Raw genomic sequence first — 16,243 nt, forward strand, 5'->3', positions numbered from 1 at the left:
TTTCAATGATTATTCGATAAATATGGCAAAATATGTAGGCGAAAGTTTGCGTCCAAAAACAATAAATCCTCCTCTACGGAGAAGACGTGAAGTTGGGCACAACCAAGTGGTGAACGACTACATTTCTGATGAGGTAGTGTTCGCGGAAAAATCCAGGCATCAATTCTGGATGCGCAAGGTATTACTTTTACGCATGGTTGATGATATACGAATTCGTTTTCCATATTTTCAGCAACGGGTTGATGGAAGAGGTAAAAAAAAGTTTTTCCACAATCCAAAAATATACAGCTTCAATTCGTCAACTAGCATTCGGCATGAGACTGGACTCATGGAATGAGTATATGAGGATGTCAGAGTGCATGATACAGGATTGTCCATACAAGTTTGTTAAACCTGTGATTATCATTTATCGCAGTCGCTATTTACGTAAGCCTACAATTAGTGACATCCATCAACTATATACATCACATGGAAACAAGCATGGATTCCTTAGAATGTTTGGTAGTATTGATTGTATGCATTGGGGGTGGACAATGTGTCTTAATACTTGCCATGGTCAGTTTATGCAGGGTGATCAAAACCAACCGAGAACAATTTTAGAAACAGTGGTGTCGTATGACTTTTGGATTTGGCATGCATTTTTTGGTCCATCGGGTGTCAACAATGATATCAATGTTCTAGACCAATCGCTGATATTCAACGATATCTACCTTGACAAATCGTATGATGTGCCATTTGTAGCAAATGAGACGTCATACAAACGTGGGTATTACCTTACTGATGGAATATATCCTGAATTAGTAGTATTTGTGAAATCGTTCATATGTCCGAATGATGAAAAACGATTAAAGTTTAAGGCGGCACAATAATCAGCTAGGAAGGGTATCGAGCATGTATTTAGTGTCCTAAAGAGGCGTTGACAAATACTATTTGTAACGACACGATCTATAGAGCACAAACGAATAAGTAGCTTAATGTACGCATGTATCATATTGCATAATATGATTTTAGAAGATGAGGAGATGACGATTTGCCGCTACAAAGAGAAAGAGAATTTACCAAATGTCGAAGGAGTTGGTATTTGTTCGGAGGCATACATGGTGAACAAAGGGGAAGTGGACGACTAGGTTGGTAACCACAACCTCCGTGCTGATTTGGTGAAACATGTCTTCAATGTTCAAAGGGAACCCGTTGTCGACGATTTTGTTGAAGACGACTTATTTGACAATACAGATGAGGAATCGGAAATGTTTGAAGGATATTGGGATGAAGATTTTGATGACGTGTCAAGCGACGATGATTAGACGACTTGTTCAACTATGTTTCGTTTTTATTCAATTAAAAAAACAAAAATATGCTAAAATGAGATATGACACCCACCTCTTTTGGAAGGAGTGGTAAAAAATGACGTGCCACTTGAAAAGTGTGGTGAGCATGGTATGACACTCACCATCCTAATGATGATGATTCAGATGATATTTACTTCTTTTGCAGCGTCAAAAGATCAAGAACGAGGACAAAAAGTTGCAACTTTTTGTCTAAATGTACACCAAACACAATACAGTTGACAAAATATTTTGGGGAGCAAATGGTAATTTGGGATTCTCCATAAACATAAATTTTTTATCATGCAGTTTCAACATAAAATGAGGTGTTTGATGTTGACAATGGAAGTTGTGTGCGTTTCTTTAGGGATACCCCCAATTGCATTCCAACTGAAACTAGGGTTTCAATTGATCTTGCACTATAAGCCAAAAGGTCCTCGTCTAAAGCTATCGAATCCTGAAAATTTTACTTTTTTTATAATATAATACACTCATAATACTTGATTATAATTTAAAACAAGTTACTATAAATTAGATGGTCTAACCTTTTCAAAGACACAAATGACTGTGCTTCCACCAAATGAGAAATACCCAAACTGTATAAACATAAATAAACAGGAAGATGTATGAATCAAAAACCAAACAAGGGTAGAAACGGAAATTAACGTGTATAGTTAAATAAATTTGAACCTCGTCTCCTTTCTGGACATAGTCTCCCGTTTTTTTAGTGAATGTTATACTACCCACCATTGTTGCTCCAATTGCCACAAATGCTACCTAAATTTAACTTTTCTATTAAGTCGTTTTTTTCTTCATTAAGTCGAGAAATAATCATAAAAGAGTGAGATAACAAACCTTTCCAAAATCGGCAGTTGATATAATGGAAACTGCACGTTTGTTTTCTGTAAACACATTGCAATACTTGCTATTTACAGCAATGGGGTTCACCTACAAATAGTAAAAATCAAATATATATGAACCAGAAATAAAATTTTAAAAATAAATAAATAAATGGATCTATATATACCGTATATAAGCATCCAGGTATATCGACAATCTGCTCAATCTTTCCAGAAACTGGGAAATGGAAACGATGATAATCCTGCCAGAATTTGTACAACTTCAACTTCAACTTTTATTTTTTTATATTTTATGTTTTTTTATTTGTCAAAATAAAATGAAATATCACCTGTGGTGCGAGGCGAAATATCACCAAAGTTCCACCAGTGAAAGTATCTGAGAATGGTAAATTACCAAGGAGACCTCGGATGGAGAATTTTTTACCCTAAAATTTACAAAAAAAAAAAAAATCAAAATTGTATTTGATTTTGCAAACATTCGTTACTTTTCTTTTTCAAAGACTGCAATAAATCCATTAGTGATGACAATCAATGTTTTACAAGAGTTATTCAATCAATGTATGAAATATTGAAATACAACAATGATTTCAAAAAATGTAAATACCTTGATCCAAAATCTGAGACTTTCTTCAGCTGTTCTAAATGCCATTAAACGACAATCAGCAGCACAAACTGCCACGTCATCACGTCCTACATAAGCAATTGGTCTTGCTCCAGGTTTCAACTCTCTTATAAAAAATTCATTAAATGTCTGCATAAACAAAATTTGTCACTGAATTTACTCTTTCGTGTTCATAAGTGGTCCCACATAGCATCCTGCTTTCATTTTTCCTATTCCACCATTGTACTTCTAAATAGCATGATGCTATAATACACAAATAAATGAAAATTTGAAAATACACTGCTATTTCTTGCATTTAGATCTTGTTTGAATAAAGTTTGAATTTGACTTACCTTAAAATGATCCAAAGGGTATTTAACTTCAGCCATATTGATTTGATCCTACAATATATACCCATAACATATTAAACTTAGTGCAAAAAAAAAAAATGATAGGATGATTAATATAGAGGATTATGTTACCTTGAAGAATTTAAGAAATGGTTGTATATCTTTTGCAGATTCAGCTGAATTCATTTTCTTTCCCTGTTTTTCTGATATGCTCTGTAATAATTCTTTTGCCCCTGAATCCCATTGGACATACATTTAAAAACATTATGAAATAAAGATTTATTACAAAAAGTTTTAAATTTTTTTTTTTTTACCTTTGTCCATAATTCCAAGCCCTACTTTAGATTGATATATAGCTCTCATTGATAATACAATCTTTCCATCAATTATCTCCTCTACAAGCCTCTTTTTCCTCCTGTCAAAAACCTAAGTTCCAATAACATATTTCTAGTTAAAACACACACACACACACACACACACACTAGAGAGAGAGAGAGAGTGTGTGTGTGTGTGTGTACCACAATGTGTGAAGCATTTGAACCAGAGTTCAAGCCAGCATCATAGGATGAGACATGGGCCCATTCAGAGAGTTTAAACATCCACCTTGAAAACAAGAATCATTGAAACATAAATAATTTATTACTTTTAAATATATATAAAAAAATTGATTGTAAAAAGTAAAAAGTATCTCACCCAAAGGAAGCTTGTTTATCAGTTAAGAATCCCCCAGTCATAACCTGGTTTCCAGTGCCTTCATCAAAACATAGTGACATATGAATCATGGAGTTCAGCTTATCAGAAACTTCTAGAAGCTCTCCACAAACAGGACAACGATTAATCAGAGGTTCCCTTCAAGATCAAATGTCAAAAAGTTACTCACAATTTATAAAAAGTGAGGAAACAAGCAAAAACAAAAGGATCATAATGTTATGTGACATACTTTTCTTGTTGCATGGCTAAAAGTATAGCCAGTTCATCCATGCTGACATCACCATCTCCATTTTCATCAGCTGCCTTAAACAACTCCTCTTTCTGAAAGAAAAATAGTTGAACTACTCGTTAACAAAAAGAACCATTAACTGAAATGAGTAGATTAACAAGATTTACATTCAAACCTTTTTTGCAGCCTGTTGATTGCCAAATGCATCTATTAATTCTGAGAATTCAGAGAAAGATAATTTTCCATCACCATTGTAATCCTGCATTACGTAAAAGTTAAAGCTAAAATCTTGTAAAAGAAATAAAGCTTCCATTTTCTTTTTAAAGATGGTTTTAGACATACAACAATGGATAAGATACGTCTTGCAAAACTTTTCTCTGTTTCAGTTGGATCCTGCCAATAAAAAAAACTAGATGTTATAAACAAATTATTATGCATTAACAATAACAAAAACATTCTTACAGAATATGAAATATGTCACTGTAGCAAACCTCAATGGAACATGAAAGAGATATGTTGCCAACAACTACATTTGAAGATGATGGATCCATTACATTGAACACTTTTTTGTCAGAATCTGAATCCTGTAAAATATGAATGCAAAGTGAAGTTACTGCACTCAGCAGAAGTCGCATATTTTTTTTGATTTATCTTGTCATAAAAATATGTATTCTTTTAATTATCTCAAAATACACTTCTTCAAGAGAGAACTTACCCGAATAAGGAATTCGAAAAGATCTACCTCACAATGCCCAATGAGGTTGTTCTTGCGTAGTCTATTGGTCTGCAACACAAAAAAGAAGATGATGAAGTTTAAACATTCAAGAAAAGCAGGTTATGTTCCTACATATCAAAATTATATATTATGATTATGGTCCTACAACGAAAGAGGTAAAAAAAATCCATATCATGGTAATCTTTTCTTGTAATGTAAAACTGATATATAAAAATGAAGTTCAGTTGCTACAAACCTCAAAAACAGATATTTTGGCAACATGAGGCCCATTCTTTTCCAAAAGAAACTTTATCTCCTGTAAAATACCAAATGTATTGTTACTGAATGCAGTGTGTCATAACCACAGAACCAAATCATATTCTTTAAGTGATTTAAATGCAGATGGAGAGAAACTTGAACATTTGATTATCACATGCTATAGCTTTAATGGAGATGAAGAACATTACACATGCAAATGAATCTTGTCAACTTGTTTGGGATATGATTCATAAGAACTGTTAAACTTCTATGATTCATTAAGGGTTGATTCTTGATTGTGAAAGGAAGTCTTAACAAATTACAGTCATGTAATGATGATTCAAAGCTATATGTAAGAAAATTCACTTACAGAGTTCCATGTAGGCTTGTTGGTCCTGCACATTGTTCAAATATAAAAATTAGACTGATGAGTTGAACAGTAACTTCCAGAAAACAACTATTAAGTCTTAATTGTACTACATGAGAATGATTTCTAGAAAATTTAGTTTTATTAGCACGAAAACATAGGATTGGAAGGTTATTAATGGTACTTAACTGGTCAGAAATCTCGGTGCGAAAAGTCTGTTCTCCAATGGAAATACAAGCAAGCCACTTATCCTTAAATTTCATCTCCGCCTACAAAACAATTGAAACACAACTTCAGTCGAAAATGATTTATATAAACAACAAATTAGGTGCATAATCACAATATACAATCGGAATCATACAGAAATAAGAGTGACCAAAGCGATGCCGGCAAAATCCTCCAAAGTGCTGAGTTTTGGGTGCTGAGAATGCGAACCGCGACTAGTTCGAACGGAACGATCACGATCACGATCACGATGTCGGTGAAGATGAAGCTTCGTCTTGATTCTCTCGCGGCGCGACGTGTGTGATTTTGAATTGGAACCACCGCCGTTTGTAGAGTCATCAGAGGAGCTTGATTTGGAACTTCCATGCCCCATTTTTACTCAATCTCTCTAGAATGCCAAAATTCCGACGAGGAAAGTTCGGAAGAACAAATTGAGTAGAAGAAGGAATCACCGAATATGAAAAATTCCAAAGGAGAGGTTGATCATGGAAATTTGACTATTGTTGTCAATGGTGGCAGTTGATATGGACTTGGAATCGATTCAGACATGTTGCACCATGACGCATCGTCAACGAAAAGGGTCATGGGAAGAGTTATTCCTATATTTATTTTAAAATTCAATATATTTCATAATTGTTTTATGAAATAATCATAAAAGTGACCACGTATCTCTATGTATAATATAATATTGCAATATAATCATATATTTCAATTTATCATAAATTCATCATCTAATTTGAGAAAGTAAATCCTTACGGATACGCAAGCTAGTTTTTCATAAAAAATTTGCTAAATTTGTAATATACTTTAACGTAATTTGTTGAATTCATTAGTGAATGTCATTAGGCTCGAATATTGAAAATGACGAGTGGAAAGTCATAAATTAAAAATTAAAAATAAATAAATAAATAAAAGGATGTGAAAGTGGACTTGCTTTATGAACGGCCGGGTGTGAAAGTGACTTTATCTAATTTTTGTTTCTAATAATAAAAATATTTTTCCAAACAGAGAAGATTATTATTTATTATTAAGTAATTTAGGGGCTTAAAATAAACATATAAATTGATGGAGGGGGCTTATGTCCAAACGAGTAAGTTACTCATTTAGTCATTCTTATATATATATATATATATATATATATATATATATATATATATATATATATATATATATATATATATATATATATATATATATATATATATATATATTAAAGGGGAGCACTTCTTAGGAATAGTGCTTAACCAAAGTTCTAACTAGGGTACTGTTCATCGGGTTCGCTCCTCGACCATGGTAAGGAAAATCGGTCCTTCAGTTTCTTTGTTATTATCAAACCTTTTCTTCTCCCATCAAAATAGTCTAGAAGCCCTAAAACCACCCCCACCCCACCGATCGATTTTGCTCCTTCTACTACGGTGCCTTCGATTTTGCTCCTTCTACTACGGTGCCTTCAATTGATGGCACAGGTGTGTTTCCCCTGGTTCCATTCTGACCTCCACTGCCTCCTCTCACTTCAGTTGTGGTGCTTTGGAGTTCCGGTGGGTATTTACGTGTCATTCTCGCATCTCTCCCCACCGGTTCTGCCTTATCTTCCCCCCACCGCTTTCTCGCCACTCATATTCGGATTTCACCAAACTACAGACGGGATGACGCAGATGACCATCGACCGGACTCCGATTTAGGTTCTCACGACGGGATTGGGATCGGATACGTTCCGTTGAGCTCTTCAAATCCTCGAATTTCTTTGATGCTTCCACAGTCGGTATGTGAATTCGACACTTCCACCATCGATGTATGAAATCGACGCATCCTAAAGGTTGAAGTGGTCATGATGCAGATGGCCATCGACCGAGATGCGATTTAGGTTCTCACGACGGGGCTGACTCCTGATTTGTGCCACCGACAGCAACCCAACAGTCACCGCCAACTGGAGCTTCTAACCCCTTTTCGCCTGCTTCTCAAACGCTGCCACCATGGGTTTGTACTGTTAAAAGAAATGGTATAATTTCGACTGTTCTTTATCCACCTACGTATGAAGCATGATGTCTCAGTTCTTGATCCCTTACATGCATCATATCCCAATTTTCATGTTCTTTATCCACCTACGTAGGCACACTGTTCGAATTTCGATCCCTGGTTTCATTGCTTAATCTGGCCATGTTTTTATTCAATTTATTGCTACTGACTGTACCGATTTATGATGAATATGTTCTTTTTGGGTTTTGATGATCCACATCGGTGTGCTTTGTGTTCATAAGGCTTTAACTTTTCATTTCAGAGTGGACACCATATCATGTGTTTGTGTATATGCCTGACAGAGTTCTAAACCCCTAATTCTTCCAGATGTTCATACTTAGGGTTGAGATTATGACATGTTTGCCAAATTTTCGAGGTTAACAATGCAGTAAACTGTAAACCCAAAATAAATAGGTAAATTTATAACATGAGCATCAACAGACTCTAATCGTGTATATCAATAAATGCAAGAATTTGTGGTTAACAATGGAGGCAACAGTGAAAAAGTTTCAGCAGAAATTCAAGAGGGTGAAAGATGACATGGATAAATGGGATAACCTTCATGCTCAATTAGTATCACCGTTCAGAAATGCTTCTTCCATCATTGGAAGGTTACAGGTCCTTCACATTTCACATACATATATTCATACATAGATTCAATCTCTTGATTAATTCTTATCGATTTTATTCCCTTTTTTACCCTCTTATCAGTTGCTCGAAAGTCCCAAAAACTATGGTTCCCTAAAAAACCTTGATAACATTAAAAATAACATCTTCACAAAACAGATGGAATCCCTTCAGAAGATCTTGCTTTCAATGACTAAAACTCTGTAAGTCTATAATACTCTATCCCAATTCGGAACCCTATTCAGACCTTTTCGTCACTTACTCCTCTCAAAAAGGTAATTTTGTAATTTCGACAATGTCATTCTTTTGGGTTTTAGAATGAACTTTTATTTTTCTTGACTATGGCAGACGCATCATCCAGACCAAGTGCGCTTTCCTTGTGTAAGAACTGCTTTCGGTGGTATAAATGCATCTGTTGTTTAAATAGGTACGACCATCAGGTAGCCAGCAGCCCTATGTCGCTGTGTCGGTATTGTTCAACCCTAATTCCTTCAACTCTTTCGTTTCGCTGGACAAGCTTTTGACAGGTAAGTTGTAAACCCTAAGTATAAATTCTGAAATTACTTGGGTTTTGTTGTCTGCATGTGGAAATTTGGGTTCTTGCACATCAAATTACCTCATACATACATGGTATGTCATCAGCATAATCATTCATATGCATATTTGTTTATTCTAGAATCAAATATGTTATCTGCACTTTGTAATTTTTGATGAATTATAGAGTAGTGACTTCCATTCCTTTTATTAGGCTCAATCCAGGAATATTGGAAGTTCTTGGGATGTTCACGTTAGAATGTGTTGCTTATAGGCAGATTGGAAGTTCCTGGGACATCATTTTTGTATATTATAAAAAAAAAATTATCAACAAAAGGCTAATACTTGTTTTTTCTTTTTCTTTTTTCTTTTTTTTTTAATATTTATAAAAATGTTTAATGCAGGAACATCTGAAAAAAAGGCTATTTCTATTGACGAAATGGTAGTTATAGATATTAAAACCAAGTTAGCCTCTTCCTATTTCCCTACATACTTTTATTTTTATAAAAAAAAAAAATAATGATTTTAACAGTTTTTGTTAAAAATGCCCCTGCATATGGTCATTAACAGATGTGGAGATCAAGACGGTGAACCACAAATACAAGACGAGTGTTAACAGATTGTAAGCAACTTATGACTCTGGAATTGGTATGTTTCTCAATTTTTTTATTCATTTTATAGGGTTTAGACTCCAATTAACCATCCAGAACAAACTGGAAATCACTTTACATTGCAGGTTCCTATTGGTTGATTGGTCACTGATTCGTAATACAGACTTTCAAATTTCTTTCTTGATTCATGCAGGTTTCATTTTATCTTTCTTTGACATTACAGGACCAAAGAAGGAGTTTTACTCATTATATGGTCGCTGTTTTGAGATCAAAGATAACAAGTTATTAACTTTACTCTTTTTATTATTATTGTAAAGCTTATATTTATCTTTGTTTAAATTTGGATTTTTTTTAAACAACTTCAGGTATGTTTACAAAGTTTGTGCCTTTTAAGATGTTAGTCGAGTGGAGGGTCATACCACAACTACTTTAAGGTATGTGTTTTATTTTTATTTTTTTTTTATTTATTGATTTTCACTAAAACTTGTGTATTAAATTTCTCAAATGTTTTGATGAGTCATACAGAATCATGCTCTTCTCAAATGGTGACAAATGCTACCTCAAACAAGCTTACCTTGACCTACCTTAATATTTTAATCTTTTTTAATTAATTACAAAATTTAAAAATTGCCCCTTTCAACATATCATATTTTCTCAACAGGTGAGATTAAGATGTGGATCAAAAGTTGAAGTTGCCGATATAGATGAACCTACCCGTTGCAAGTAAACCCCCCCCCCCCCCCCAAAAAAAAATATATATATATATATATATATATATATATATATATATATATATATATATATATATATTTGTTTTATTGTTTTTATTGTGAATTGTGAATAAAATATTTATTTGCAGATACTCACCGTTATTAACTTCTCCAACCCTTTGCCAAGAACGAAGACTCAAGGTACACATGTCTTTCATCATTTTATTTGTGAAAAGACAAAATGCCCTTCTCATTGTAAAAGAATAACCCGAGAAAGATTGTATGGAATGTTTCAGGAGCTACAAGATAAACTAGAAGTAGTGAAAATGGAACAACCACAAGGTCACGATGAGCGTTAAATATTTTTCATACCATTTATTGTGGAAAAAGCAAAAAAAAATGATCGATTTGTCCTTTTATTCCATATTTGGGATGAACTTGCTGAATAGGATCAATACAACACTTCCATGAGATACATGGAGTGAGGTTTATAATAATATAGTTGCTTTTTTCAAGGGGACTAGAATTGGTAAAAATCTAGAGCATTGCTGCTATAGTAACTTGTACCTCATGCATTGGAAGTTGAACCTTTCCATGAACTATATTAGATAATCTTGAGAGGTAGATACATATATGTTGGGTGACTGTGAATCTATTCTTTTGCAAAAAAAAAATGCTCCTTAAAATGGTGAATTACATAATTTTCTGTTGTGATTATTAATCTTTTGATGCAAGAAATATCAATATACTTATATTTTTTATTTCTCTATTATAGCATTTTACTTTCATATCTCCATATTACAACATTGTAGCCATGATTGAGTAGATTTTCAAACTACAATGTGTTAACAAGATTTGTTTTGTAAGTATTTTTTAAAAAACATTTACTCAATTAGAAAGAAATTAAAAGGTATAATGTTGTCATAGAAAGAAATGAAAGTTTGATGTTATAATAAATAAATAAATGAAATGGCTCATGTGTAATGTGAAATGGTAAAAAATATATCGTTTTGCCATTTTTTGTAGTGGGGCTTGTGTGAAGGGTAGGCACTTGGAAACATATGAAATGGGCCATGTGTAATGAGCTCGTACGAAATGTTTGACCCATGTGAAATGGATTACTTGCAAAATCATCAAACAAAGTTTTATCTAACCAAACTGGTGTATTTATGTATTACCACTTAATATTGATATCAAATAGGTGGGTTGCATCCGACCCTTGCAACGCAGGGTATCCCTATTTAGTTTATCATTAACTAAGCAAATATTTGTGTCATGTATGTTAAAATTATATAATTAATTTTTTTTATATATGTGTTGAAAATAATATGATATAATTTTATAATTATACTGAAACATAATATAAATTATATATCTATTATATTCATATCATTCAATTATATCTACTTATGATTTTACTTAAATAAAATTAAACATGATTTTTGATTTGATATTATAATTTAATGTTATGATTGATTAATTTAAAATTATTTATTTATTAATTTTTTTTAAATTTCGATCATACGGCTTATTCATATATTATTATATGAACCATTGTTTATAAATTAACACAATATAATTTTTTTTATTAATTAGTTAAAAACGACTTATATGAAAGAAAATATAATATAAAATAGTTTGATATATATATATATATATATATATATATATATATATATATATATATATATATATATATATATATATATATATATATGTCTGTGTGTGTGTGTGTGTGTAACGACCCAATTTCTACGACCAAAAATTTCATTTTTTGATTAAGTGATTTGTACAACATTTGTATCAAAATATCAACCGATCATATCATTTAATAAAAGCATGTCTCGTATCTGAAAACCGAATCGTAAAAACATAATAATGTCAGAGTACAAATCCCAAAATAACTCATAATGCGGAAAACAAAGAGTGTGTATGATGTGCCGCTACCGCGCCAGCTCCTTCCCCTTCTCTGAAGAGGTACCTGAAACCAAAACTGTAAACTGTAAGCACGAAGCTTAGTGAGTTCCCCCATCGTACCAACATACCATGCAATCACATAGCATACATACTGTCGGGAAATTCTGGGGTGCCCGACCTACCCGGTACGGCCATTCTGGGGTGCCGTCCTACCCATGCGACCATTCTGGGGTGCTGTCCTACCCATATCAAGCCATTCTGGGGTGCTGACCTACCTGTCGGTCCTAACAACCGACCCTCGGGGACTATTCCACCCCTTACTGCTACAATAACATATAACATAAACATACTATCATACATATCTAGGGTGTCCGAACTACCCTTCGGTCCTAACAACCGAACTTGGGGACTATTCCCCTCCTACCACCGCTATCACATATAACATATCATGCCATCATATGAACATATCAGCACATCTTATCAGACATATCTGGGGTGTCTGACCTACCCTTCGGTTCTAACAACCGAACTCTACTACTATCACATATAACATATCAAGCCAGCATATAACATATCCAGGTAGTAGCAAACCTAGATGATATCACAAAGACAATCATCTAATCATACAACTCCTACTGGTGGCCTGGAATTGTGGCCATAGACCCACCGCTACCGGAAGGTAACTCACCTCGTAGTAGCTGCTAATCTGTGCGGGAATCCTCTAACTGCTGCCGATGCTAACGCTACCATACAAAGACAATCATCTAATCATACAACATTGCTGCCGGAGTGAGCCGACGGCCTCCAAGCACCGTTGCTACCCCAGTTGTCGACAAGGACGCAAGCAGGCTTCTTCTCTCCATCCTGCCACCAATGTTATCGTCAGGGGAGGGTTTTGTCGCCATCACCACCTCGCTGCTAGTTCCTTCCATCAAGGGTTGCGCCCGCCTCCACCTTTTTGCCTCTTCTTTAATCTCGTCATCAACCGCGACACACCACCGCAAGATGTCGCTGTCAAGACGTTGTTGTCGCCTCTCCGGGTTGCTGTCGTCGCCAACCGCCACCGAAGGGTGGCTGGGTCCTTGTGCAATTGAGGAATGTGTGTATGTGTCAGTGTTGTAGGGGTGTTAGTTGGCCGGAAGACAGAGAAGACGACCACCATGGCCTCCAGCCATGGTGGCTGCCGCCATGCATCACCATCGGCCGCCACTAGGTTGCTATGAATTCGTGTTTGTATTAGTGTGTGTGTGTGTGTGTGATTATTTAGAGTTTAAGCATTGTAAAATGTATCTAAAAGAAGAGTAATGAAAAGAAATCCTAACCACCACCGTATGGTGGAGGCTGTCGCCACCGGCCGCCGTGTTGGGTGGCGGTGTGCTTGCCTCATTTGAGTTTGATTCATTTGGGGTGCTAGAAACCCTAATGGGTCCAAAGAAGCTCTAATGGGTCTATTGAACCCTAATTGACCTAAGGAAACCCTAATGGGCTAAGGGACTTGACTTTGGGCCTATTGGGCTAAGATGGATTGGAAACCCTAATTAGGGTGTGGAAAACCCTAATGCAATGAAACCCTAACTTGGGACTTAGCGAGCTGCATCAAATTTTCTAATGAATCTATAATACTAATTGGTAATAATTTACAATCAACCTAAGTTAATATTGTACTTAATAGATTAAGTCCTTAGTGGATTAAGTCCTTAATGGGTTAAGTAGGAAACTTAACCCTAATCGTCATTTTACGTGAAACCCTAGTTTCACTTGGGCCTTAAGTTGGGCCTTTTTAGTGGGCTTTGATGATTGAGACAATAATAGGCCATCCAAGAACAAGCAACTGGGCTAGAATAATTTAATGGGCCTAGGGTAAGGCCCATGTAAGGGGTTTGGGCCCAATTTGAAAAATTGGGCCATAGATGGGCCAGAGTTTGGGCCTTAATGTTTACATGATGTTGGGCCTCAGAATAAGACCATGTATAGGCTTGGGCCCAATTTGGAAAATTAGGCCATATGTTGGGCTTTGATTTCCTAGTGGACTTTGGGCCTAAAGATTGGGCCTTAGGCTTGTATAAAGACAACCTTGGGGTAATGTAGTAATTATCCAAGTAAGTATCTATGATTATGTGTTGAGACCCAATTATTAAATTGGGTGTTATTTTGGTGTTGACAGTTCGGGAATTTTTCAACCAACAGTTGGGTTCAGTATGCAAGACTTCAGTAGTGTGGGATTGTGTCTACGGGACTTCAATAATATGAGGTGAGTTACCTTCCAGTAGAAGTGGTTCTACGACCACAATGTCGGCCCACTAGCAAGAGTTGTTTGTTAGATGATTGTCTTTGTGATAATTATCTGGTATGCTGTTATCTTTTATGTTTGTGTGCTAGGATGCTTTGTGATAATGTTAGTAGTAGTAGGGGTGAAATAGTCCCCGAATACCAGTTGAAAGATACCGAAGGGGTCGTCAGAACCTATGCATGCCTAGCAGTATGTTTATGATATGTTATATGTGATAGTGGTAGTAAGAGGGGAATAGTCCCCAAGTTCGGTTGTTAGGACCGAAGGGTAGGTCGGGCACCCCATATATGCCTGACATTATGATTATGATATATTATTGTGTGGTGGTCGTATGGGTGAAATAGTCCCCATTGCCGGTTGAGATAGACTGTAGGGTAGGTCGGCACCCCAGAATGGTCTGACATGGGTATGTCAGCACCCAAGAATGGCTTGACACGAGAAGGTCAGCACCCCAGAATGGCTTGACGTGGGTAGGTCGGCACCCCAGAATTGTCTGGCAGTATGTATGCTATGTGATTATATAGTATGTGATATGATGGGGGAACTCACTAAGCTTTGTGCTTACGGTTTTCAGTTTTGGTTTCAGGTACTTTGTTTTCAAAGGAAAGGAGTCGGCTCGATCGCAGCGCATCACACTATGTTTTTCACACATGAGATCCTTGGGGATTACGCTCTGATATGGTTTTATGATACTATTTTTTGGATTACTGACATTTGGGTTTTGACATGAGACATTATTACCAATGTTCTTATACTGATGGTTTTATGTAATACCATAATTAAAATGAAATTTTTGGCCTGTATTTTTGGGATGTTACAGAGATACATGCCGTAGCACCTCTAGACCAACATCCCCTACATTCTCGAACCATTTTTTTCTGACAATGTTATGCTTAAGCTTTACAAATATGTGGATATATATATATATATATATATATATATATATATATATATATATATATATATATATATATATATATATATATATTGCCATAGTATTACAGACGAAAAATACTTTGGTTGAACTGAATACCTTTTTGGATGACACTTTTTGGAAAATTAGAATTCATTTGGTTATATACCGATGTTAGTATCTAAATTTGTTTTGATTATAAATAGAGTGGTTCCCCTTAGGCAAAGGTTGATGATTCAAATCTCGTCGTATACTAAAAGATTAGTAGTAGTGTAGTGGATGCGTGTTTGCAAATGAACGAATTGATATGAATTTTTTGTTGTTAGAGTTATGGTCTGCCAATTTATGAAAGTAGATTGACCACTTGCAATAGCATTAGCATTATTTTCCATATGCCAATATGTCCTACACAAATGGGATATTCACCGAGCAAGGAGAAGTCAATAGTTTAGTCTCCATATATTGAGAATTCCATTATAATGGGATAAGGGTAGAAGTCAATAGTTTAGTCTCCATAGCAAGGAGAATGATTGTGTCACCTAGATGGTCTCTAACATGTGCATAAAGAAAATGTATAGAAAGGGAAAAAAAGGAGATTGATTCATAGTATCGTGTAAGAAATAAAGATTGGTACTTCGTAAATAAGCATACATGGAACCTCCTAAATGTTAGTGATTTTAGTATCACCATGTCATTTTATGTAACTAGAACTAACATGTGAGTTAAGAGGCTTCATGATTTGTACTTTAATATATGTACGGGTTTGTGCGGAGTGCAAGCATGTATAAGATCGAATTAGAAGCCGGTTCGACGACAAGTCGGGGGTCCGGGGGCAGCGCCCCTGGATCCGAGGTTTCCAAAGGGGTGGCGCCCCTTTGGCGTGGTCTAGAGGAAGTGACCCTAGCTGGGTCCAAGGGGCTCTACCCCTGGCTGGGGACCCGCTGCTAGGTCAGCGGGCTGGGTCGAGGGGCAGCGCCCCAAAAC

At 35.5% G+C, this 16,243-nt stretch overlaps 2 protein-coding genes across 2 annotated transcripts; one reads left to right on the forward strand and one right to left on the reverse strand.

Moving 5' to 3' along the window:
- The first annotated feature begins 22 nt into the window (after nucleotides 1-22).
- LOC145017040 (uncharacterized) lies at nucleotides 23-1,304 on the forward strand. Its single transcript, XM_078975146.1, has 4 exons — nucleotides 23-178; nucleotides 233-312; nucleotides 416-850; nucleotides 1,184-1,304. Exons 1-4 carry the CDS (start codon nucleotides 23-25, stop codon nucleotides 1,302-1,304), a joined length of 792 nt encoding a protein of 263 aa, XP_078831272.1.
- A 271-nt stretch (nucleotides 1,305-1,575) lies between these two features.
- Nucleotides 1,576-6,174, reverse strand: LOC145018319 (phosphatidylserine decarboxylase proenzyme 2-like). The gene is made up of 21 exons (XM_078976213.1): nucleotides 5,778-6,174; nucleotides 5,606-5,685; nucleotides 5,420-5,444; nucleotides 5,048-5,107; nucleotides 4,792-4,860; nucleotides 4,568-4,660; nucleotides 4,419-4,469; nucleotides 4,252-4,335; nucleotides 4,077-4,168; nucleotides 3,830-3,985; nucleotides 3,655-3,739; nucleotides 3,451-3,562; nucleotides 3,269-3,369; nucleotides 3,140-3,187; nucleotides 2,790-2,936; nucleotides 2,515-2,610; nucleotides 2,353-2,427; nucleotides 2,181-2,273; nucleotides 2,016-2,102; nucleotides 1,871-1,921; nucleotides 1,576-1,782 (listed from the first exon to the last, which is right to left on the reverse strand). The coding sequence occupies exons 1-21, from the start codon at nucleotides 6,012-6,014 to the stop codon at nucleotides 1,627-1,629; spliced, it is 1,998 nt and encodes a 665-aa protein (XP_078832339.1). The 5' UTR covers nucleotides 6,015-6,174; the 3' UTR covers nucleotides 1,576-1,626.
- Between the last annotated feature and the right edge of the window lie 10,069 nt (nucleotides 6,175-16,243).

Source organism: Lactuca saligna, chromosome 9 (genome assembly GCF_052625555.1).
Source record: "Lactuca saligna cultivar CGN05327 chromosome 9, ASM5262555v1, whole genome shotgun sequence".
Classification (NCBI taxonomy): Eukaryota; Viridiplantae; Streptophyta; class Magnoliopsida; order Asterales; family Asteraceae; genus Lactuca; species Lactuca saligna.